At 42.0% G+C, this 25,032-nt stretch overlaps 1 protein-coding gene across 1 annotated transcript; it reads left to right on the top strand.

The window, feature by feature from the left end:
* The first annotated feature begins 987 nt into the window (after positions 1 to 987).
* Positions 988 to 24,308, top strand: mdfic (MyoD family inhibitor domain containing). Its single transcript, XM_036517517.1, has 5 exons — positions 988 to 1,225; positions 1,502 to 1,660; positions 4,486 to 4,617; positions 18,438 to 18,716; positions 23,947 to 24,308. The coding sequence occupies exons 2-5, from the start codon at positions 1,567 to 1,569 to the stop codon at positions 24,192 to 24,194; spliced, it is 753 nt and encodes a 250-aa protein (XP_036373410.1). The 5' UTR covers positions 988 to 1,225; positions 1,502 to 1,566; the 3' UTR covers positions 24,195 to 24,308.
* Positions 24,309 to 25,032: the final 724 nt, after the last annotated feature.

The following is a 25,032-nucleotide window of genomic DNA, read 5'->3' as shown; positions in this document are numbered from 1 at the left end:
TTGTACTTGATTAAGTTTTAAAGACGTGGTTTTGAAACTTCTACTTCTTCAGCAGCTGCATGGGGTCTACCTATTATAAGGTGTCGGGGCTATCTCTATCCATGTAATTATTGGCTGAGAAGTACTAAAGTCTGGGCTGATTGCAGATCAGTTCAGTAATAGTGTCAACACTTACAGATGGAGAACACAGCACCTTCTCTAAAGCAAGGAGGGTATCTGCAAGATGGATTATAGAGGGTGTGTGAGCTCAACATTGACAAAGATTCATTGTAAATCATTATCCCATAGACTTGGTGTGATTTCTGTATTAGAGGCAGAAGATAGAGTTCACACAATCAATGAGTAGGGTTTATTTCATATGATTCACTTCTTTTTTGTACAATAATTCCATTTCATTATCTAAGGGGGTTACAGATAAGTAGGTTAAAACAGATAAAACTGAAATGAGCTGCAAAATTACACAAAATGTGAGAAACCATACTTTTAAACTAATTATGACAGACAGTCCTTAAGATTGCCAACATACAGCACGTTTAATTTGTAGTGTGTGGACAGCAGGTAAAAATTAGGTTGCATTGCTTCACTCAACACAGGAGACTATAAATACTGTACAACAGGCAATCAACAGATAATAAATTGTCTATAATAATGTTCAGCCCTAAGACTTGTGAGGGCTTTGAAGGGTTCGTTTGTCGTTTTGAACATACTACCTGAAATAATCCTGCTTAACAGACTGCACGGCAGCTGTTAACTACAAGAACATGATCATAAAATCAAAATCTCAGGCAGAGATTTGCATGTACTCTGCAAGTGTCTCGCTTCTCTCGAGGAATATTCCGTCTACGATTCTGTTCTTTTCCATATTGTGCAGTCTGCAGGACCCTGAAGGCATCGTTCTACTTCTCCAGCTGCAGCTTGGCAGTCATTGAGCGAGTCTTTTCGGAATCCGGAAATGATGAAAAATGTTTCAGAGGGAGAAGACAAACTTTGTTGGTGAACGAGCAAACGAGGGAATGGAGTGAAGGGAGGGATATTGAAATATTCGCGACGACAGCGGGACAGACCGTGGAATGAGGGATTTCTGAGGAAAGAAATCAATAATCAAGAGTGATTTGATCCCACAGAAGTATTAGAGTTAATCAACGCGACTATAATGGAGATTAACTGAGGGAAAGAGATGGAAATAAGTCAAACTTGAAGTAGGAGTTCTGGATATGTTTGAAAGGTACTTTCAATTGTTTACCAAACTTACTTTAAACGACTTTGACCATGGTTAAATATAGAGATTGCAAACTGTGCATAAACTGCTGGCATGCGCTAATTAGTTTCATCATGTTCTGTTAAAGAGAGAAAGAAAATCCACAAACTTTTAACCACATTATGTAATTTGCGCAGTCTGACATCGCGTTGTGCTAATATAGTATTTTTATCTTTTTCGACACGGTACTTCATTAACAAACTTCAGTTACAGTAAAAAATGTTACATTATACTTTGTTACAGGGTTGCGGGGTGATTCGATCTGGCGTGAGGTTTTTTGTATCCAGTACCAAGATAGCAGTGGCTTAATGTCTCAGAAGACTATCTTACCTCCGGAAGGGCCTGCAGGGCCCGGGAGTGAACTACCACAAGAGAATAGCCTCCTTCTTCCAAACGCACACGGTAAGACAAGACAGCTTCAACGTTGCATAGTCTTGTTGAAAACATCGACATGTTTGTTTTGTGCCAAGTGGTAAAATATTTGCAGAATTCGCCGTCACAGCACATATTTTTTTTTGGCATGCCACCACACCGCAAACAGGCTGTTAAGGAGTTTTGTTGTTTACAGACAAGTATCTCTGCTAACGACATTTTGAAAGGAACAGTATTAGTTTGTTAGACACCATGTCATTTTAAAATTGACATTTTCAAAGGTGTTTGGAGGGAAACCTTTAGGTGAAAATGGGAGTATGTTTTTGTTCAATAATTTTTGTTGAGTATGATGTTTTGAATATATATACAGAAGCAGGCAGAAGTCGACAGAATTTGATAACACGTTTTGTAATATGTGAAATCAGTGCACTTGCAGCAAGTTTGATGTTTCGTGATATTTTGTATGGTAAATATCGGCATTCTAAAACTTTTTTCATTGCACTTTGTGAGGTCAAGTGCAAGTGTAGGTGATGTTTTAGTTTTCCAGTGCTTTATTGTACTGAAAGTGTCCAGTTGTTGTCTAAAATGTTTGTATGTTTAATACCGCCCTACACCTCGTGCCAGTATGTGGGGTGCTTTTGGACTGGAAGTGCTACATAATCCCATTCATACTCGTATTTTCACTGATATTTTATGTCCATGGGGAAACAAAAAAAAAAAAAAAACATTAATAGAAACCTTTTAATGTATGTGCAGGTTTCTCCAAATGACATTCTTTTGGTTTTACCAGTCATCAGTATTCAAACCAACATTAGGCATAATAACGTTTTCATTATTTCTAAATAAAATTTGAAGGAACGCCTTGGTGACTATTAGCAGCAACCACAGCCAATTATAGTTGTTAATTAACTTTCTAGTTGCTGTTAAGATTATCATATGAAAATAAGCTTGTCCCCATTTTTTAATCAGCCACTGAACCGTTACCATCCTATTTATACCAGGCATCATTATAGCACTGTCAAAAAAAGCTAAAGTAGGACAAAGTAAGCAATCATTAGGGCTGGTGGTGAATGGGGGGTTTCGAGGCCTTCAGTGTTTCACAGCTGACTGTAGATTCTTCTCTCAAAGGACTGTAAGTGTTTCTAGAAGAGACCCATTTATTTTCAATGGCAATCACTAAATACCATGATGCATCACACACTACAGTAGGACCTTAAATGTGTATTGATTTTTACAGTTGCACGGCAAATAAGGTTTGGCATACACCGGCACCAGGCAAGGCTGAATCCTTTCTATCTATCCATGTACTGTATCTAAAGCTATCTTATCTGTCTCATTCCTCGATGCCCCTTGTTGCTTACAATGCAGCGAGCAACAATAATGCTACAAACAGTATCTGTGCTGGAGAGAAGACACTTGTTGTGGCATAGAGAGTCATTGGTCATTCTCTGCTTGAAGGAAACCACCAAGATGGAGTTGTGGTCCCAGTATATTTCCCCTACACTCTTAAGCTAGTGATGACTCGCAGTGCAAGTTCAAGACTCTGGCGAAGGCCTACTTACCTGAAGGAATGGCTGAATGTAGAATGCATAAACACTGATTAAGTAAGCAAAACAAGTCAAGCTACTGACACAAAGGCAAGAGAATGAGCTTCTTCATCCACGTGCTCCATGTACTTGCATGTTATTGACCTCTTGCAGCAGAGTGACCACATAATGTGCCTGTGTACCACTCCTGTGAATGCAAATTTATGATCATTTGAGAACAGAAGCTTTTGGAGCTTTCTTTATAACAGCTCTATTCATGCTCTACAAACATGGATGTGGATTTTGCATTCTTCTAGTGTACTGTTTCAATATCATGCTCACCTGACAGCCTGCCATAAGTTCAGTGTAAAACATAGTACATAATGGAAGTTACCCTTCCGTGAATGACTCATGAAGATGACCATTCACAGCATTGCGTAGAATGTTGCATCTAGCTAGTCAGTGCAGCTGTTGAATTAGAAACCAGGCGTTTGTGCTATAAAACAAAGCCCAGAGCTTTGTGTGGCAAAACACATGTTGTCATGGCAGTGGAGCACCATTATCAAACCCATTGTTTATCCTTTGTTTTGTGCGCTTGCGTTGGTTTTTTGGGCTTTTTAGGTACGTACTTTATTAGTTCGGATGAATGCTGTCTTTATTGTTGTAAAAGCGTTGGCAGGTATTGTATACCCAGGAGCAGAATCAAGAAAACAGAATCCAGAAATCTGGCATCAACTGCTTCTGATACGCCCACACTGTTGTGCAACCATTCTGAAGGGGAATATATCTGTTCTGGCACAAATAAGTAGCCCTGGCTTATCCTTTTTTTCTGCAGTTGGAGCCCAGTGAAATTAATCTCATACATCTAGTTATCATCTATGTATTTTTTGGAAAATTTCATGAGACATCTGAATGTAATTTAATGGTGGGAGTGTACACTGGAAATGGCTGTTTCTGTAAATATAAATAAAGCGCTGAGTGGTCAATAGCAGTACACATATTTTGTGTACTGGCAACCATGTTTTATTGTATTCACAGGCAAGCAGTAACAGAGCTGACAGAGACACAGCAGCAAAGTGATGTCTTAACTTAAGCCAGGCAAAGGTTGCTGTTTGTGTTTCCTGCTCTTAGGTGTGGCTTGTTAGTAAACGAATTAGCAGCAAATGCATACGTAATGTGATTGCCCAACACGGGGTGCTGTGTGTTTGTTCAGTATGCAAACAATTCGCTTCGACGCAGGGCCTGTGTTCTGCTGAGTGGCATCTCCTCGCACTTCCGTTCCTGTTGCTGCTCTGCACTGTTGACATGGTTTTGATTCCCTTTCCGCAGATGCATGTGACAGTCCTTGTGAATCACCAGCCCCGGAGGAAGCAACAGAAAGCCCTGCTCCCATGGAGCAGACTCCGGAGGGGCGGGGCCACGCGGCCGGGGGAAATTCCACCAACGGTGACCTCATTAGAAGTAAGTGTTGGCCGTGTGAAACTTGGTATGGGACAACTCTTTGAAAAATGTGACCGAGGACACTTAAAGACGGCGTGTGGGTTTGTAAAGGAATCTGGTTGTATCAATTACATCTCAGTCTGCGGCCGCGCTTGCAGAAATGAGCTCGACGCCTCTGCATAACTAAAATGTGTAAACTGTAATGAGACCTGTGCCTTTATTTGAAAACAAGCATTATTGAAATTCATGCCACCGCACTGAATGTGTGCCCGCATGAATTAATGCGACTTTGTTCTGGGAAGCATTTATTTTGAATATATACTGATGTTGTAAAAACTAGGACATTCACGCATGAGCTCTGAGATCAGCGAGTGTAAATTATAAACCATCTGACCAAGGGGGCTTTGATCTGGCTCAACTATAGTATTATGTACATCTGCACTTGAAAAATCATATCTAGCCGTGTGTTAGTCTCGCAGGATTTGATTCAAATGTCTGGTGTATTTCCACTCCTCGTATCAAATGGTTTATTTAAATAGTAAAAAATCTGCTGCCTTGCCACAACCAACATCTTAAAGATCAGATTGTAAATGTACTGTGTTTCCTGATGAAAATGTCTACCATGAAAATGAAGTTAAAAGTCAGTGACTGATATCTTCTGTCATTCAGTGTATGGATGTATGGATTAGCACTTTATAGTGATACATTATTACTTTGTGAAGTGAGATGGCATTAAAGACATGTGCAAGCCTCTTACAGTTTTATTTATTTTTTATTTAAACACAGTAACTGTGCCAAACAGCTTGCATGACAGTGAAATGCATTATTTGAATGTGAGGAAGACGCCAAAGTGTCGTGTATGGATAGGGAGATCTGTTTTTGGAAGTAAGGGTGGACTGCACCCTCAGAGACATTCTGAACCACCTCTTGTTCTCAGAGATGAGCTTCTAGTCTCTTCAGAACATCCTTGGACCTAAATGAATGGAAAGGTTTCATCTGGATATTAAATTTCACTGAATCAGTGTAGATTTATGGGCTTTAATGGAGGTAAAAAGATTCACTGATTCAGTCTTCCAGACGCTATTTGCTTCAGTACTAATTGGGCTTTTGAACTTTTCAAAGTGCCTTTTATTTGATGCTGAAATTCCTTCCAGCAAGAGACTTACAGCTTCCTAACTGGATGTACATATATTTACAGGGAAAATGTGCAGTGTGTCTTACTAAGGCATTCCTGTGTGAAATCTAAGATAGCACTGAAAATTCATCCATGTGGAAGCCACTTATATCTAAATTAGCAAGAGATTTTAATCGAATACTTGTAGAAAGTGGAAATGTGAAACCACAGCAGCTGTGTGTCTAAGGCAGAGTGGTGTTGACCCCTGTGTCTGAGGCAGCTGCTGCTGTCTTGCGCTGTTGCGTGTGCAGTAGGTTGGCGCAAGTCTGGGCACCTTGCATTCCCATTTTGCATAACAGCGATGCCATGATAGTGCTCCTGCGGCGAGATAAACTTTTGATAACTCCTGCCAGCCCCATAGTTTACATGAGGATGTGATTGTTGAAACGGTGGTGTGGTCAGGGCTTGGCCGTGCGTGAATAACAGCTGAGCTGTGAGGATGTGACTGTTGGGACCTCAAACTGAGTCATGAGGGTATGATTTTAGACCCTTGTGGCTGTCGGAGTGTGACCCAGGGAGGAGGGATGCTTGGGACAGGATCTTAAAATTTCAAGGGGGGGGTGAGTTGCTGCAGTGTAGTGTAGCTCACTGATAACATGCAGTACTTATCCATGTCATCGCAAGCACCATCCCTTTTCTAAGTTCAACAGAAACTAAATGAGTTTACCTAAATAAAATCTCTGCTATGCTCTTGCAGTCTTTAGTATCAAGTAACAGCAACAGGCTGCCTCCACCCACATACTTTCCACATGATTGTTTGCTTTCAACACAACAGTGTGTTGTTGTTTTCAGTTTTTTTTTTTTCCTTTTAGATGTCTTTTCATCAGTGACATGCTATGTGTTAAACATACGTGTAAGTTTTTAAGCGAAACCATGTAATTCGCCTGTCAGGTACACATTCTGGTTACAGAATTCGACCAAAGGGCCTCATTTTGTCAGGCTTTGTGTTAGTGTAAGCACTGTTTTTGAAATTATTTTTCTCTAGTCTCATTAGTGAGAGGATACAGATGAAGTCTGAAAGTGTCAACATCAGTAATTAGGTGTGATTTCAGATATTTATCTAGTTGCTTGGGTGCCAAAAAATCAGTTTATAGCATATACAGCTCAAGTGTTTCACACAGCCCTGATCATGCTACTGCATCATTAGCACTATCTGCTCACTGCTGGAAGTCAATCACTCTTAATGTCTGGAATCTGAACAACTCATTCTTCCTTTACGCAAAGGTCTCCAATTGCTTAAATGCACCAAGAGCATGACAGTGAACATCATAGTTTCGGCTTATTAAAGCGATCAGAGACCTTCGCATTGAGAAAGAGCTGGTTGTTCAGGTTTTAGATGGAAAGAGTATAGACTTTCGGCAATGTGCAGAGAGTATTTAACAATCCCCTGACATCACCAGAGCTTCAAGCAACTGTGTGTGCTGTTTTTCTGGCATGCACAAAATGGCTTTGTGCACACTGTGTGCATAAATAACCAAAATTATATGAAACTGTAGATTTTGAGCAGAGTCATCCATCCACAGCAGACAGAGTTCCAGAGTTTTGAAGGTGAATCACACGGTACATGGCCTTGGAGCAGCTCCAGTACCCTGTCTCAGTTGCTCCAATAATAATACAAGGAAGTGTGGCTATTATTATTCTCCAGAGTGTGTTTAAGATGTGAAGTGTTAGGGAGGCTGCCTACCAAATTCAAGGTGATGGTGGTGGAGGAGAAAAAGGGTCCAACTCTGCCACACATACACTTGCTGAAACCAGAAGGAGGCAGATGGTTGTGTACTGGGCTTTTGGCTGTATCACAAGTTGTGGTACATGACAGTCTCTATGCTCTAGGTCTTGCTGTAGAACAGGAAGTCTGAAAGAAATTTGGCCTCTGTATGTTCAGTGTGCCGCTCTTCCACTTCCTGCTTGTGGTAGGGACATATCTGATTTCGGTGATCCACTGTGGTTTTTCCTGCAGTACATTGTGACTCTATTGAAAGTAGCAGACCAGTGTAAATGTGGCAAAGAAGCTACTTAATGGTAGAAATTGAATGAGTCGGATTTATTTCGGGAGGAAAAATACTCTTTGTGTAGACATTCAGATTGTTAGGGGTAAGCAGAGCACAAACATTTGGGTAATCTTGCCTGGGTTTGTTAGAATTTGTTATTTGGTTACTTTTGTGTAAAAAAACCTCATGCAGGGCCAAGAATGCAGGCATATTCTTATGGTAAATACAAGCTGATTTCTCAGATTGATTTGCTTATTACTATAAATGATTGCTGCGTTTTTGATCATGACCACTCTCCACACCTATGATTGAAGGTTACGTCAGGTGACAGGTACAGGATTTATCGCTTAAGCATTTGCTTATTAAGTGAAGCAGGTCAAACGAGGTGGGTGGTGAGGCTGTTACACATGTTAAATATAAATGGACAAATACCCGCTATTTATGCCAAAGTGCAAAGCGATATAGCTAATTTTTGGTGAGCTGGTGATACTGGTAATTTTCCATCCATGCTCACATTCACTCACAGCTAGCACTGCTTTCTTCCTAGATGTAATCTCATTGTTTGCAATTAAGCTACATCATTTGCAGCAGTTGTATATGGTATTAATTTTCATTCAGCACTGCCTAGGCAGAGTGTTATTAAGTTATCCGCTTAATGTCAGTTCAGAAGGTATTGTGGACAGCATATTGCTTTGCTTTGTACCTTCACAGGCCTACAGTAGAGCCTATGGCTTTTATCCCAGAGAAGCTTGGTCCTTCAAAAAATGTGACTGTCACATATTTTAATTAGTCTCAATCTGAAACCAAAGTCGAAAGAAATATCTCGAGTGAAAGGGACTTTGGAATCAGACGTGCTGCCATAAGTAAATTGTCATGAGCCAGCATCGGTTCAGGTGTTTTATCGCCACGTTATTCATTGAATTGTTGAATACTTTTAAGTGCTCTTCTGGATAAAAAAGACACTGTTGAAGAACAGGTATTTTTATCTGGGGAAATTCTGAAGTGAAGCATTAAGGTCAAGTAATGTCGCCTTACGCTTTGCAGAAGATATTAACCTGGCCCTTGTATGGCCGACTGTCTGTTGGAGATTGTGCCTTTAATTTTGAAACCTCAAGGTTGTTGAAGAAATGACCTTTTGGAAGGGAGTGCGTGAGTTTTCTAAGGTAGACGATGTGGCGCTCAGTGGAAGGTTATTACGTGACAGTCATTTTTTTCACGAAAATGAAGTTGCAGGTATATTTGCCGTGGAGATTTGTGAGTGCTTGTGGTGTAATGATAGACTGATGACTCCACGGAGTGTTTTCATCCATTCTCTGGTCTGCAGTCATCAAAGCAGCACCTGCAACCTGTCAATGAATAGTATTAATAGAAGCAGAAGCACATTCACAAGTATAGTGCAAGCAATTAAAAAGAACTTGTTTTGCCTTTATTGTATTGCAATCTTAAATCCTGAATCCCTGGTCCAGATGTCGTTATGTATTTAAGCTACATCTTATTGATCGTGTGTGTGCATGCACGTGCATGTCTGTCTCTCTGTCTCTCTGTCTGTCTCTCTGTCTCTCTGTCTCTCTGTCTCTCTGTCTGTCTGTCTGTGTGTGTGTGTGTGTGTGTGTGTTTGAGAGAGAGACTGGGTGTTGTGGAAGGGCTGTAGTTTGAACCAGTTTGGAATCTGCCACCTTTTCTGATTAAATTTTGATGCAAATTTCTGGCGTGACAGAATTGAGCCTGATTGTTGTTATGCTGGAACTTAATCTTTATTTTAATCTTTAGACCCCTGCCTTCACTGAAATCATGTGTTAAAACTAAGAGGCCATTACAACACGAGAAGTAATTCTCAAGTGATTACTTAGCAGTGGGCCATAGAATCATAAACTGTATAAATAGGGTGAAATGCCAGTAGAGAGGTTGATTAAAATGGCCATTGTAATCTTACCTCCATACTAATTATTTCCTCATTCTGTTGTTATAGATACATTTCATAAAGTTTCAATCACCATTAGCATTTTCAGAACTTTAATTCCATGAAAAATGTTTTTATTGTTGTTTTCCTCATAAAGTGATTATAAAAGCTATGCTATTATTGGAGTGCTAAATTGTACCTGTGCGTATGCATATTATATTGGTGTCAAGGAGAAAAATAGGGAATTTGAAAATGAAATACTGAAAGCACAGTCACCACATAATTTTGTCTAATTAAAACTTCAGTTTAACACTGAAATATTTGGCTTCAGTGTTTTCATGATTTCATTATTCCTTCATCTTACTTTGACATATTTCTGTTTTAAGGCACCCCACCTGGGGGCTCTTCTGCAAGAGAGGTATGATGGTTTAATACAGACTTTCTCACACTTACAAAACCTACATTGTATATTGTGTAGAGTTTCATGTAATGGATGTAGATTTCCATGTGGTTTTCTTTTGGGAGTGTTATTTCACCTGAGTGAGTTGTTTCAGCTGTGCCCAGTCTGTTGTGAGCACGTAAGCAGTCTATACTGTGGGCAGGTTTACTCCTCACTACAAAGAGTCTTAATGCCCCAGTGCGGCTGCAGTGCACACCTCAAACCAAACACGCAACACGGGGGTGATGCCGTGGAGAAAACTTCAAATCAAAGCCGAGCAGGGAGATTTTTTTTTCTCACACCTCTAACAGGGCTTGGGCTCTGACATTGAGGTTAAAACCCTCTCCATTACAGAGATCTCTGGTGATGTTGGCCCCTGCCCCTATGAGTTTGCAGGTTCACTGCTCCTCTGGTAGGTCATTCTGTCAGGTCTCTGTGATCAGTGGAGGATGACTGGGGACCAGAGGCTGGCTTCATTCAGACACGGTGCAGCCGGCACTTCTATAACAGGGTAAAATCGATGGAGCAGTCTCTTAAAACCTCTCAGAAGCAGACCAGTGCCTCTGTCCCTCACCCTGAGTCCACAGCTTAAAGCCGTGATTGGCACTTGGAGGTGAAACTGATGACCCAGACCCGTGTATTTCAACTGTTACAGCAATTCCTGTAATACTGGGCAAATAATGTTTGCTTAGCCTTTATTTCATTCAGTATGCTGTTAGCAGGCACAACAGGCAGTCTTTTTGAGCATAGCTTGCAGCATGCATGCGTTCATTGTTTGCTCCGATGCTGATCGCAATGTCTACAACAGATGCATTGTGCCCCCGAGTTTCAAACAAGCCCATTTCCTCTGGAACCTTTACATCAGCAGCGATTTTGTAAGAAGTGGAATTTGTTAGTCACCAGTGTAACTGAAACTGAAAACGCTTCCCCCTTCTGTTCCTCAGTTTTTGTTTTCAGCCGTCAGAAAGGGTGGGGCTCAGTCAGGGCCTGGAGTCTGGCAACCCGCACAGGCCTGTACTGAGTCATATCATAGCTGATCGTTCTAGAAAACTTGAATAGCGGAACAGGGCAAAATCTCTGCGCTTTACAGCAGCTGTGTAGATGCACAAGAGAAGATTTGTCTGTACATATCTGTGGTTTGTGCTTCCCTCCATGGGGGACAGAGACCGACAAAAGGCAATGATATTCCCTCTGTGTGTTTTTTATTTCACCCCAGCCTCTCACATGATGTTGAAATGAAAAAAGTTCAAGGATGCTTGATCTCATCAGGCCGCTCTTGCACCCTTTGGTGCCAGAAGAGCCAGTACACTCATGCAGTTCACCTTTAGGTGTTACAGGTCATTTTTTTTTTCTTTACATTTTTATTTTAAACTGGAGTGAGCGCTGCAGTGCGAGCGATTTACCTCCATGCGATTCATTTAAAGGAGATGACATCTCGTTGGATGTTGCAATGATTTAGATAACAGTTAGACATATTAATCACTCAAACGTTCCGTTTTAAAATCGAAGGATAATTGATGATACCCTCCGCCTCCCACCGCACAGTGGGTCTCAGGTCAGGGAAATTGAGCTCTGTGTTTCAAGTCGCCGTCTTCACTGTAAAATGTAATTAAGCTGAACGGGGTCCAAAGGGGTTATTTTTTCCACTCAATCAGCAGCCAAATTACCAAATTTGAAATTAGTGAATCCCAGGCGGCCTATATAATCTTTGTCATTGTTATCAGGAGAAAGGGTTGCTCGGAATATTAAGCGCGCTTTCTCATGTCTGATCTATGCAGGTTGCATTTAAAGAGCCAGATTTAAATGATTGTCGCAGAGAATTAAAAGTATGCCACAACACAAAACCGCTGAGTAATACTGACTACCCATTTCGTCGGCTGCAAAGTGGGTGGAAAATAAGATGTGAACGCGGGATTTCTCTGAAATGAAATATTATACGGCGTGATCAGAATGGAAGAGGCAGGTTAATAGAGTTAAAACAGTTCTGTCACCGAACATGTCACCGGTGCTCAGACGGGTTTTTATCAGACGAGACAATTTAGCCCCACCAACAGGCGGAGATGGCCCACAGACTGAAGTGTAAAATAAATAGAGCCTCATATGATCATTCATTGCGGATGTAGTGCTGTTATTACCCATTCCTCTCCGCTGTGGACCTTCATTGGGAAAAACAGATGCAAGGCAGGCCTACTATTTGAGTTCCATTTTTATTGCCTTCTGTCTTTACTGCATGTTTTAATACCTGCTAATTTGGCCAATCGCATGCTTCTGTCACAATCAAGTGTGCTCTCAAGTTATATGCTGTCTTCATAAATTTTCATTCCAAATGTCAAATCAATTCCAAATCTTTGAAATCTTTGATTACTCCTAAGGAACACTTTTTTAACCAAAGTATAGATTTAGTGTCTTTCAGCAAATTAATATTTCAGTATAAATAATCTAATATTTTACCATACATACAGTGTTCCCGTAGGAAAACCTTTAAGAGGGCTCATATCAAGTTAATTTTTGATTGATTGATTGGTTCTCGGATTGTGGATTCCTAGCAGTAAAGGCAATAATGGAAATTGTGGTATATTCCAGTGGTTTATGGAAATTAATGTTGGGGGTTGGTTGTGCTGATTTAAGCTACTGTATAGTCAACAAATGGGCCACACAGGGCAATGTCTTCCAATTAAAATGGAGCTGCTCTTCCCAAGTCTGTTTTCTGCTCTGTAAAGGCAATCCTTGTTGTGGAGTGGGAAGGTCAAACGGTAAATGGGTTTTGATGTGCGAAAGGAAAATTGCAATGAGACGCCTTCCTCGTGTTATGTTTTCTAATATAATTCCCATGGTTTTGTTACTATAAATACTGATCTGGAGATACAGTTTCTAAAAAAAATATCCCTTTTGAGTTAAAAACGTGCCATCGCTACATGACTGTTTGTTAGGAGGAGAAATGGCCCCCCGGGCTGTTTAGGGGACAATGGAAATTCTCCTGGTACAGGTCATTGCACATTTACAAATTAGCATTTCAAACGGGCAGATAGAGCAGAAAAGCATTAAAGAGCTATTTGTGTTATGAAATCCAGAACTAAACAGATGAAAGCAAGTGTAAGCCAGAGCTGCTAAATTGACCGCTACACTGGAGCTCATGGATGACATTTGAGGCAGCAATTTGTAAACACTTCTGCATAAAAAAAAAATGGAAAAGATTTGTCTACAAGCTTAATAGAGAACAACATGATATGAAATGATAGTTCTCTTATCTGTACATAGCTAGCTTCTTCTGGAGCACGTTGAGTTGTGAGCAAAGCCTACTGTATTCTTGGGTGTGCAGTGCCAGTATCCTATTAAAGACGTACCGTTGGGGTCAGAAAAGGATGCAGATGTGGCTCCGACATTTTTGTGCCCTTATGGGAGGTCTTTAATGTTTATATGCAATTAACACAGTTTCTGTCCATAGAACGTCTTGAGTCTGCTGCTGCAAATTTTTTGCATCCATTCATTCACACACAGGGATTTCTTTACTTCTATTATACATCTACACAATAGTAGCTGAAGCAGGGGGCCTTGTCTTAGCATTGTGTAAGATGGGAATCTAATGGGATTCAGCAGCCATTCGCACGCTCACTTCCCTCTGAGTGATTCCAGGCATAGACCTAGATATTTCCCTCGTCTTGCCTTATTTTTGAGATGCCACATTGAAACGTGCATATTAAAATGTTTTCTCTGGACTATGTTTTGCCCTTGCGATCCTTTGCACATTGCAGTTTGCTAGATTCTCATCATGAAAATCTTGTTTTCACATCTGACTGCAGTGCACGTTAACGCTTCCAGAAGGGTGTATCCCATTTATTTTATTATTTCTTTTGGTCCACGCTCTCTGAATTTCATTTTACGGTGCTGAAACGGAACCGTTTATACACAGTTATATATACAGAACAGGCCTGGAAATGGCCCACTATCTTGGCACACTTGCGCTTGGCCCCAGTGTGGGCTATTCACTGAAGGCTTGTGACAAATGGCAATTATATTTGTGTGTTCTTCATGAATCCATCACGCACTGGCCTTTAAAAATGCTCCCAAGACACCGGAGCCTGTCAGGATGGTGTTCTGGGGACCAGGCTGAGAGGCTGATTCCTCAGTCAGGAACATCTCACTATATGCCGTGTTTCTCCGCGGCGTACGGGGATACAGCACTATGCATAATTTACTTACAAATGTACACACTGCGCTCACAACGCGCTCTCGACACTGGAGCGTGCACAACAGTTGTGTCTGTGTTGGAAACCAGGCGACTGGATGTCCAGTTTGAGCCGTTTTTCGCGAACATGCTGTTTTAAATATGCGATGCTTGAGGGGTATGCGGGCTCGTCATCTGCCAGGTACCACAGGCTCTTGTGGTGAACCTCAACCCTTAAATTTTAATCACTTATAATTACTTAAAAGCTGATGTAGTGTTCATGTTTTATTTCTTGTGGTATGTATTTCTAATTTTGAGTCTGATTTAGAAAAGATGAAAAATGTCACATACATACATATGAATGCCTATGTATAGGTGTATGTAAGTATTCATATATATATATAATGTTTTATAATATATAATGGATTCATTTTTATGCATTGGAAGTGGTATACCAGCTTGCCTTGCTAATTGGATTAACTCCATTAGCACAATAATCAGTGTGTGCATTGTAACTATTTTCATGATAAGAGAGGAAAACCTCAAAGACTTATAAAATAATAAAAATAAATGTGCCCCTTTTAGACCTGTCTAGCGTATCTGGTCTAGCGTATCTTATCCAGTTTTCATTGGGGCAGCCAGGTTGACGGAGAGAAGGTGAATTCTCCTGCCCCTGTGTCCCAGAGTCTGTAATCTGCAGAGGAGAGGGAGGGCAGACTGGGTTACTGCATTCTCTGGCACAGGTGAATTTGCCACCTGCTCCTTGGATGTGATGGTTCACAGGCCTACACTAGAAGCAGTTTTTGTGGCTTTCTGACGCACTGGAAAGTACACCACCGATTCAGTTTTGTCGCGTTTATGTTGTGGTTTTCTAATAACTATTTATATTTTGTAAATTGAAAGCCTGACTTTTTCGAACAGGAAAGGTAGTTACAGTTGCCAGACAACGTTGGCTTGTCATTTACGGACGGCTCTGTGGTCTCCTTATAAAAAGAAACTCTTTCTGCGTGAGGGGATTTGGATCATTTATTTTAGAAATGAATGTCTTTTTCATCTCTGGATTCTCTAGAGACAGAAAGAGATCACTAGGACACAGTGGATGTTAGCAGCTGGTTATTGTTAGTGGTTATACTAACCAGTAGTGTGGAAAAAAATATGGAAAAGCTGAGTCCTACCCGACACATGACAGACTCATGTTTGTGTTGATTATAGTGTGCTGAGAATTCCCTGTTGACTGCATACAGTTGAAAATTTTTTAGTTGATTTTGTATGATTGTATCTTGTCATCTTTGCTACTTGTATTGATTAGATGTGAAGTGGACAGCATTTTCACTTTTAAAATCTTACTAGAGTACCATTGCATGTAGCACACATATGCCATTTTAAAGCATTTGTTTGCTATTATGGCATTAGCTAAGAGTAAATAACAATGAATAGCAGGAGAGTGTCAACATGACATGTTTCAAAACCCCACAAAGCATTATGGGATGCTCATATTGTTCCAGAAACTCAGTATAGCAACTATTAAATTGAAAAAAAAAAACAATGGTATAATTGTGGTAGGGTAAATGATCAGCATAATATTTGTCTGCACTCAACTGAATGAAGAGAGGAAATCAATGATTTTACACAGGAATTCAGCATTATACAGAGAGAGAAAAAAAGGATAGCCAAAACATGTCTGGACTAAGCTAAGAGGGTTCTGTTCCTGTTCCTGTTCCTGAATTACAGAAAGTAATAGTAGTAATTCAGAATGATTCATTCTTTCTTTGACTTGTGAAATAGTAAATTAGAGCACATCTGTGAAGTTAAGTTACAGTACATGAAGAGCAAGGGCTTCCTGCAGTTGTCTGTAAGTTACATTTGAAAAAGCTAGCAGTTGTTATTCCTAGCAGGAGAGAGAGCCTGTATTGAAAGCTAACCTTGCCCTGCACTGTAGTGATTTTCTTTCTTGGACAGATTTTATTATGGTGTCTGGTTCCTTTGGACATTGGATTATAATGTAATCTAAGAGGAGAGTGAGAGAGTTCTGGTTGAGGGACTTCTGAGGAGCAGGGGGACTACCCTCCGGCTTTACCCTCCGCATCACTAGCCCGCATTGTGCGCAGTATAACTGCATCTCCTATGTGTGCAAACAAGGTGTTAATAGCCATGTTATCTGGGGACAGCGTACATTACCAGTAGCCCTACAGTCATGAAGGCAGAATTGTATCTGTTATCATAAATGATCAGAATTCCGGCTCCTTGCACCTGACACTCTGTGAGTGTCACTCTGCGGCAAGTAACACTGGAACTAACTCGCCAGGAGGTGTGCAAGAGTGTTACGATTCCTCACTGTCACTGCGATCAGTCTGTTACTCTTCAGGCATGTCATAGTCCCAATCTCTTTCCTTACGTTAGGAACATCCTGCCGCCCAACATAGTCTATGTGGTACTGTCCAAAGAGATGTTCTAATGATGCACAGAGCTCATTTTTAGTTTTGGGTGAAACTCTGGTCTTCAAGATAGTTTAAACGCATGAACATCCACTGGGGCGAATTACAATTCTGAACTCATGGGGGCGATTTGAGGTGATCTTGGTGGGACATTTAAAAATGTTGGTTCCATGGTGGCATATTAATGTATAGTAAACTTGAATTACAAAAAAACATCAGCAAGATGAAAATTGAGAACGAATGAGTAGCCCCAGAATTTTGAGACCCATTGTAACAGTAGTGAATGATGGCTTTAAAGGAAATTGCGTTTGACCTCATTATTAAAACCTGGGAGTGGAATAAAGGAGAAGTGAATTTTATATGATTAACAATCTTTTCACTGTCTACCTGTGTCACCTGAAAGCTGCTCATTAGAAAATATTGACCCGTACTTTCCTGAAAACACAGTTTAATGAATGTATTCTCTCGGTGCACGCACTTGTCTGAAGTAAGTCAGGAGAATGCAATTCGGAAGGTGTCTTTGTTTATAAATGCGGGCATTTAAACACACCGTGGATGAAGAGGTCTGCACCGTCTGTGTTTAATTGCATTGTTTTACATTCTTGTCAGAGGGCCCCCAGGGTGAGGGGTTGTTAAAAAATCCCGGGCTGGATTTTTCCTCTTGTTAACAATAATTGCGTTTGTTGGTGTGCAGGCAAAATACTAAGCGCAGTGTGCGCGTCAGATTTGAGAATCTCAGGTATTTTTACAAAATGATACTTTCATAAGCTGTCACGAAGTTTGGCTGTGATTATTGTTGTTGCGTTACGTGCAGCAAAATGCAGAGTTTGTAAAAAAAAAAAAAAAAAAAAAAGAAGGTAGAAGAGAGGCAGAGATCTTGAATATACAGACAAAAAATGAATAATTCAGGAGAACTCATAAGTCATACGTGGGGCTGCTCCTTTTATAATGCAGATGGAACATAATGCTGTGCTCCCAGTAGAGCTGAATTTGCACCCCGCTCCACTTCTGAAAATGCCACAGCTCCGTTTTATCAGATGGGCCGCGCTTGACTTTTCACAGCTGTCACATGTGTAAAGATTGTAAGAATAAGGGACTTGTGGGGGGGGTGGGGGGAAGCTGGCTCCATGAAAGGACAGCGGGAGCGCACTGCGGGCGGAGGAGTCCCCCCAACTCACCTGGGTGCTGCGCCACGTTCAGGCGCCGTACAGCCGCGGTGTAGCGCTTAAACGCGAGTAGGGGAGAGGGGGAGCGGCCTCTGATCGTGCGTTGTGAAGTAGTACATTCTGTAATGCGCTGCAGTATTACCAGGGTCTACAGAAGAGGGTGCAAGGATGATGAATCACCAAATTGTACTCTAACCTTGTGTGCTTATGGAGACAAGAGGGGAGATCGGGGGTTTTATTTGATTTGTTTCAGGGCATCTCATCTCTTAGACAGGATAATTATGAGCGGTTAAATAGCCTGTTTTCACCTCTGAATCATATAAATTAACATTGCCTGAAAAGGGGTATTGGAGGTTGTACACTGTACAGAATAAATACTTTGTTTTCCAAACATCCAGTCAGTCATATTATGGAGGCAGCTGGTAAACTGAAGAATTTTTTCAAGTTCAGCTGGGAACTTAAATTGGTTTACAGGCAGAAAAAAAAAGGTTCACGTTCTGGATGAAACATGTTGTACAGAAGAGCTTTCATTCTGAGGAGGGAGCGTGACATTTAAAAATAACTTCTTTTCCAGCTCAACCTCAGCGGCTGCCTCAGCCAGCCACATCTGCACAGGAGCCCGGTGAGGGGGAAGCGGGCCAGCTCCAAAATGGCCCCCACACAGGTCTGAGTAATGGCGGTGGAATTCACCACGGGGTCACGCACTCCAGGGCAGAGCCCAGAAAGCACCCGTCTCCCGTTTCCCACAAGATGCAGCGCAAGCTCCAGTCCAGCCTGTCGGTGCACAGCGACAGCAGCAGGAGGAGCAAGGGCAGCTCCAGCAGCTCCCACAAGCCTGGCTCCTCTCCGGAAGGTAAGCGGGGGAGCGCATTCCGCAGACCCGCCCACCCGGCACGCAGCTGCCCAATCAGGGGACCCCCCCACCTCCTCCACCAGTCTGCTTCGGACTCCTCACATTTCAAGGGTTTACCTGCACACAGCGCTCATAGGAACACCTTGTAGCTATACTACACTTGCCATCAATGAGGAATGTGTTCTTCACATTAAGATTGCTTTGGAAACATGGATTCTGTATGTAATGATCTACAAATCTAAGGACCACTAGTGAAAAGACTTCTGCACTCTTTTCCAAGTGCCAAGTCTGTGTCTAGTCCAAATGCTTGGGTAATCAATCTTTACTCTTTTAAAACATTCCAAATGTCAAAAAAAAATCGGTGAAAACACACCTGGTTTATCGTGATTATGGACCTGTAAAAGGCTCAGCCTACCCACGACTTTGCATAACGTGATTTAGTCAGTACACACACACACACACACACACACACACACACACATATATATATATATATATATATATATATATATATATATATATATATATATATATATATATATATATATATATATATATATATATATATGCATGTTCTTATTCAAGTCCCTATTTTAGAGTATGGCAAGAAGGCGCTGTGCATGTGTAATAATGAGATGTGTGTCGAAATGAGGGTGATTGTGAGTAGATTGATGGTCGCCAAGGTGTGACCTTTTAATGAGGCTGAGGAGAGTGGGGGGCCCTGCTGGGAGCCGGCCCTGGCGCTGCATGAGCCAGTCACTTCTAACAGTGTCCCATCATTAACAGCGGCCTGCTCGTTCCGTGAATCACACATCTCCATTTCCCATTTCAGCTCTTTTCAGCCCACATCTGTTTGCTTCATAACTGCTCTTATGCTCCTGCTTTGTCCTTAATGCCTCATTAATTTCCATGAGAAGGAGCAGAAGAGCTTTTGCCATGTTGCCTCTTTTTCCTTTTTTTTCCCCTTCAAAGAATAACTTTGTTCACTGCAGGCCAGCAAACGTTGGCGTGCCCTGTAGTGTTTGTAAGCAGAGTGTATGTTAACAAGACGTGACATAACTTTGGGGAGTGATATCGAAAGGCTCTAGAGATTACTGGTTGAATGGTTTGGGGGACAGAAGTGGTGCTTCTGAAGACAATTAACAGAATGTGTTTTTGGAGAGAATGTGATGACGTGAAGAGTTCTTTAAACTGTAACACCCCATACCGTACACTTGAATGCCATTTCAGACTTGATGAGTTGTACCAGTAAAAGTAATTATCAAAATAGTCATTTTGGACATCTCAATGGAATGACATTTTTTCATACAATTTTTATAAAGATATTCAGATCCTAACTGATGTAAAAAGGCTACAGCTGGAGGTTTAGCCCATTATCATTTTTGTGTTGGTTGTTTATAGACTTGTCCCCCGAATCAATATGTTCACTAACACGTAGCCGGTTTATTCCCCTCTAGAAAGACACATGCAGTTGTGGTTAATGTTTACATGGATTAGCATAATCTGTATATCCGTCGAGTGTGATACAGTATAATAAGGCTCTCTATGCTCTGTGCCCGAGGGAGTTTTGTCCTGTTGTTCTTGACTCATGGGTTTGGCACTGAGATGAAGCTGTAATAGTACTAACACTGCTCACAATGACTCAGCCTGGGCTCTAACTCAGCATTAAAAAGGGTTGTTTATATTGAAAAATCATTGATGCTCTGGGCTGGACAGGCCAGGTCATGCACACATGCAGAAGCCAAACGCGTGCTTGTATTAGGATTAATGCGCTGGCCAGCGGTTAACATCTTAATTCCTAATGAAAAATCCAACCAAACAGGCTTGCCCTGTAGGCGAGTGGGACCATGCTCAACGCTAACCCTCGGCACAACCCCATGGTCATCCTCGCTTTCGCTGCGGAGACCCGAGCCCCCGCCCTCTCTCGGTTGCCATGTTGATCTGTCACGCCGGGCGCCCGCTGACGGTGTCTGCGGTCCTCCTCTCTGTCTCCTGTCCGTCAGAGCGCTGCGCCTCTCTGGTTCTGGCCTGTCTGTTGTGTCGCTGCGCTGAGCTGTCCCTGGGCCTGCTGGAGGCCTGCTCCTCCTGCCTGCATGTAGCCTGTAGCGCCTGCTGCGACGGCTGCGCCCGCTGCTGGGCCGCCCTCCAGGAGACGCCCGCCGAGGACCTCCACTGCCACGTCCACTGCGGCTCTGACCTCTTTGATCCGTGCTGCGAGCCGGCCGAGTGCCTGGAGATTTGCCTCGAATGCTGCGAGCTCTGCCACAATAGCTAGTTTAAATAGAGGGGGGGGAAAAAAAAAACGGCCAAGGTCAATAGCCCTGTAAGTGAACACATTAACCATCACAATGGTTTACAGAAAACCGCTGTCATGTGTGACCTCTTGGGGGCAACATGAAAGCTAGCTGAATTATTGGCTGGGCCCAATACAAAAACCCGGCAAGGTATGGGCTTTTGTAGTGCCATAAAGGTGTGTGTCTCTTTCTAAAGCAACTCAAAAGAACTTATTAACATATTATTGTCTTGTTGTTAATGACTCATTTCATCAGCTGTTCTGAATTTTATTTTAAAAAAAAAGTACGTTGTCCATCCATAATTATCTATCTATCCATATATATATATGTATGTATGTATGTATATATATGTATTTATATTTGAGTGTGCGTGTGAGTGAGTGTGATGTGATGGATCCAAGTCCAACTGCCTGTAGATTCCGCACTCCTTCCATGTGTCTGTGTCAAGCATAAAGGCTGCCACTGAGCTCTGCTTCCAGGCTCTGCTCCGAACGTTAGCTCTGGCCTTTGGCCGGTTTCCTGCCTCTCGGGCGGCTCCCTGTGGGCCAGCCTCCTGGCCATCCTCCAGCGCGTCTCTCTCTCTCTCCGTCCCAGCGCATTCACGCTGCTTGCCACTGCGCCTTATTCCAGCTCGTTACGTGTCACGCTGCCGCCCGTTTGATGTTAGCCTTCGAGTTTTTCCACATGTCTCTGACAATTTCCCTGAGCCGTTTTTGGCCTTACAGAATTTTGGATATCCCAGCATTGGTGAACATTAAACATGATTGTTGTTGTGATTCCTCTCGCTGAAGCAAGGTCCGCAGTATATTTTTCCTTTTATATATCAGCCTATCTTCAGCGTGTACATAACCTACCCATGCCTTCAAGATTCAAACTGATCACAGCTGCTAAATTATACATCCAAGTGAATAACTGAGTTATTGAAGTACATAATGTTATATATTTATATAAATTTTTACAGCATAAATTAATTATAGCCAAGTTCAGTCTCATAAGGGATTCAGAATTTCCTCATATTTTGAAGTTTTCTATATTTTATTTTACTTTGCTTGGTTTGAAGTTGTTTATAGTGTGCTCCTCATGCTTGCATTATATCATACAACATGATAACATACATGGTATATATACATGCATGTACATGAACTGTTTATAGTCGAAGCATAATATGTGATCATTAAATTCATTATGTTCTTTATGGATTCTTAGTCTGTAGCTTAGGGCTTAGACAGTGTAAGTCTTACTTAAGATAGGTTTAATATTATATCTCCATATTAAGTTTTTATATCAATAATACCATTTCAGTAATCAGATACAGTGCAAAGCACATTTCATATGATTAGTTTCTTTCTTTTGCACTTCCCTCCACTGCTGGTCAGTTCTGCTCTTTGATTAATCAGATATGAGCGTCCAGCGGTCTTAAGTCCATGTAAAATATTCTGAATCAAAAAGTCCTGCCCTGGACAGTCTAGAACAGTCTGATGAAAGAGATGCTAATGAAGTGTTTATGATGGTGTTCTTGGACTGGTGCCCTGCCTCTCACTCAATTCAAAGGCTCCTGAACTTATCTGCTTCTGTTCTGGCTGAGTGAGGGGCCACCCTGTTACAGCAAGGGCCACTCGTCTTTAACACAACACGGGGACCACCCATAGCCGTGTGCTACCCTATCCATGGTGACAGCTCCTGAATGCTTAGTGATGACCACCGCTAATGACACTGCGGTGGGGTGTACCATGGTCATTTTTGTGAAAAGGGTGTGCTTTATTAATTTTGCAATTTTGTTACAGTGCTGCCTATTCCATCTCCAAACTAACCGATGTAAGTCGCTCTGGATAAGAGTGTCTTCTAAATGCCAGTGATCTCAAATGTTTAATAGAAATAGATGGTGTATAAAAGAATGTTTCAATGAAATATTGTTACATTTTTGAGGGGAGGAAAGTGACTTAAAAAGAAACAAATATGACAATAGTGATTCCGTAAGAGAGATTTTTTTCTGACACGTAGGAAATAACAGTAATTTGCCGTCACACCAAGGAGCCACGTAAAACGTCTAAAAAGAGGTTAAATGTTAATCAGAAAAGAGAAAATCGTCAGCATTAGCGTAGCAATTTGGTGGCGAAATTTGGGACGTTACTAATCAGCTTTACATGATCAGCCTGTGCGTTCGCATGATAATGCTCCCATTATTACAAAATCTGCTAATCAGTCCCTAAGTGGAATTCATTCCTTTTGAAATTCTCTGGACCACTGATTCCTCTATACTCACCCCCCCCCCCCCCCCCCCCCCCCCTTCTCCTGGAAGCTGGAGCTGTTGGGCAGGATGTGTGGCTTTTCTGCATGGGCCTCTATAAATACTCAGCATTACTCACAGTTCCCCCTGTCAGAGCCCTCTCCTCACTGCTTCCCTCTGCTTGTTTGGAGTGTCACAGCTGTGTCTCAGGCACTTATGAGAGACAGGGGCTGGCAGTCTCACTTTTAATGTCTAGTTCTGCATTGCCTTGCCTCTCCCAGGCACAGGTGACTGTGACAGACCTGCAGCTGATTGCCACCTGTGTACCGCGCTTCATTTTTTACCTTTCGCTTTTCCAAAAAAAAAAAAAAGGGGGGGGGAGGGCACACAGACTGTGTGTGAATGCGTGAATTAGGATATGTATCTAACTTCTTTTCCCCAAAGAAATGGCTCCCATTGTTCCAGAGCCCAGTATAAATGACAGAAAAGGACACTCAGATGTGTCGGAGGAAACATGCTGAAGTAATTGGCTGGGCTGATTCGTGGGTCATTACTGACAGCCTCTTGATTACGAGGGAAACGATTATCATTGTTCCAGGGATTTTTCTTTTTCTTTTTCTGTTTTTTTTTTCTTTAAAGTGGGTTTTTTCCATGGGCTCTAACGCTCCTTTGTTCTGTGTTGTTGAATCTGCGCGGCGCGGCTGCGCAGACTGCTGCGTGCACTGCATCCTGGCCTGCCTGTTCTGCGAGTTCCTCACGCTCTGCAACATGGTGGTGGCCCAGGCGTCCTGCGGCACCTGCACCTCGGAGTCCTGCTGCTGCTGCTGCGCCGACGACCTGGGCGACGACTGCAACTGCCCCTGCGACATGGACTGCGGCATCATGGACGCCTGCTGCGAGTCGTCCGACTGCCTGGAGATCTGCATGGAGTGCTGCGGGATCTGCTTCCCCACATAGGGGGGCCCCGCCCGCCCACGCCCCGCCCCACCCCCCCCTGCGGGACTGCTGCACTCTGCTCCGGCGCAAGCTGCCCGCGCTCCACCAACAGCTTTACTGCCCCCCCCCAGGTGGCCCGGCAGATTCCAGAAAGACTTTTACACCAAGTACCATGATATCCATATAGCACAATTACACAGCATAATCAGTGTATAAATAAAAGTCCTTTAATGTCGTTGTCCGATGGTATTAGTGTCACATATGCTAGTCAACGCTTTGGTCTTTTAGAAATATGATATTGGAATAGCTTTTAAAGGTAAGAGAAACTAATAGTCAGATATACTTATTGATAGCATCCTTAGCATATCTCTTGTAGCACTGTTTTTTCCATAATCTTGTTTGGTTGGTTTCTTTAAAACCAAAGTGTAAATGACACAAACTGAAAACGAAGTGGAGCCTTTTTTTGTATTTCATACCAAAGAGTAACTGTTACAAATACCAAGGTATTTTTTACATACTGTCTGACACTGTACTCTCTCCCCTCTCACCAGCTATACCTTTGGCACTTCTATGACCGTCTGTGTGACCAATCAGGGTTTCATAGTCTCGGACTGTTTGTTTTGACAAGCGCGTTTACTGTATACACGATACACTAAATTTTAATGCTTTAGTTTTAGCATTGTCTACTGTAGCTTGCTAAACCTTAAGTCAATCTTGGCTTCATGCACACAAACTGTACAACAAATTTTTAAAATGGGAAGTAAGGCAAATTAAAGCTTTTTCAGGTATTTTTTTTCTACCTTTAATTTTTCCTATAGTTAAGATTTTCTTAATAACTAAGGAAAAATCTGTTGCACAA

Source organism: Megalops cyprinoides, chromosome 23 (assembly GCF_013368585.1).
Source record: "Megalops cyprinoides isolate fMegCyp1 chromosome 23, fMegCyp1.pri, whole genome shotgun sequence".
NCBI lineage: Eukaryota > Metazoa > Chordata > Actinopteri > Elopiformes > Megalopidae > Megalops > Megalops cyprinoides.
Note: the sequence above shows the minus strand (reverse complement) of the source record. Positions and strands in the feature narration are given on the sequence as shown.

Bases quoted from the DNA above. Each gene is read 5' to 3' on its own strand.
- mdfic (XM_036517517.1), top strand. From the start codon at position 1,567: ATGTCTCAGAAGACTATCTTACCTCCGGAAGGGCCTGCAGGGCCCGGG. The intron at 1,661-4,485 runs GTAAGACAAGAC...CCCTTTCCGCAG, and splicing joins CCTTCTTCCAAACGCACACG to ATGCATGTGACAGTCCTTGT. The intron at 18,717-23,946 runs GTAAGCGGGGGA...GCGGCTGCGCAG, and splicing joins GCCTGGCTCCTCTCCGGAAG to ACTGCTGCGTGCACTGCATC.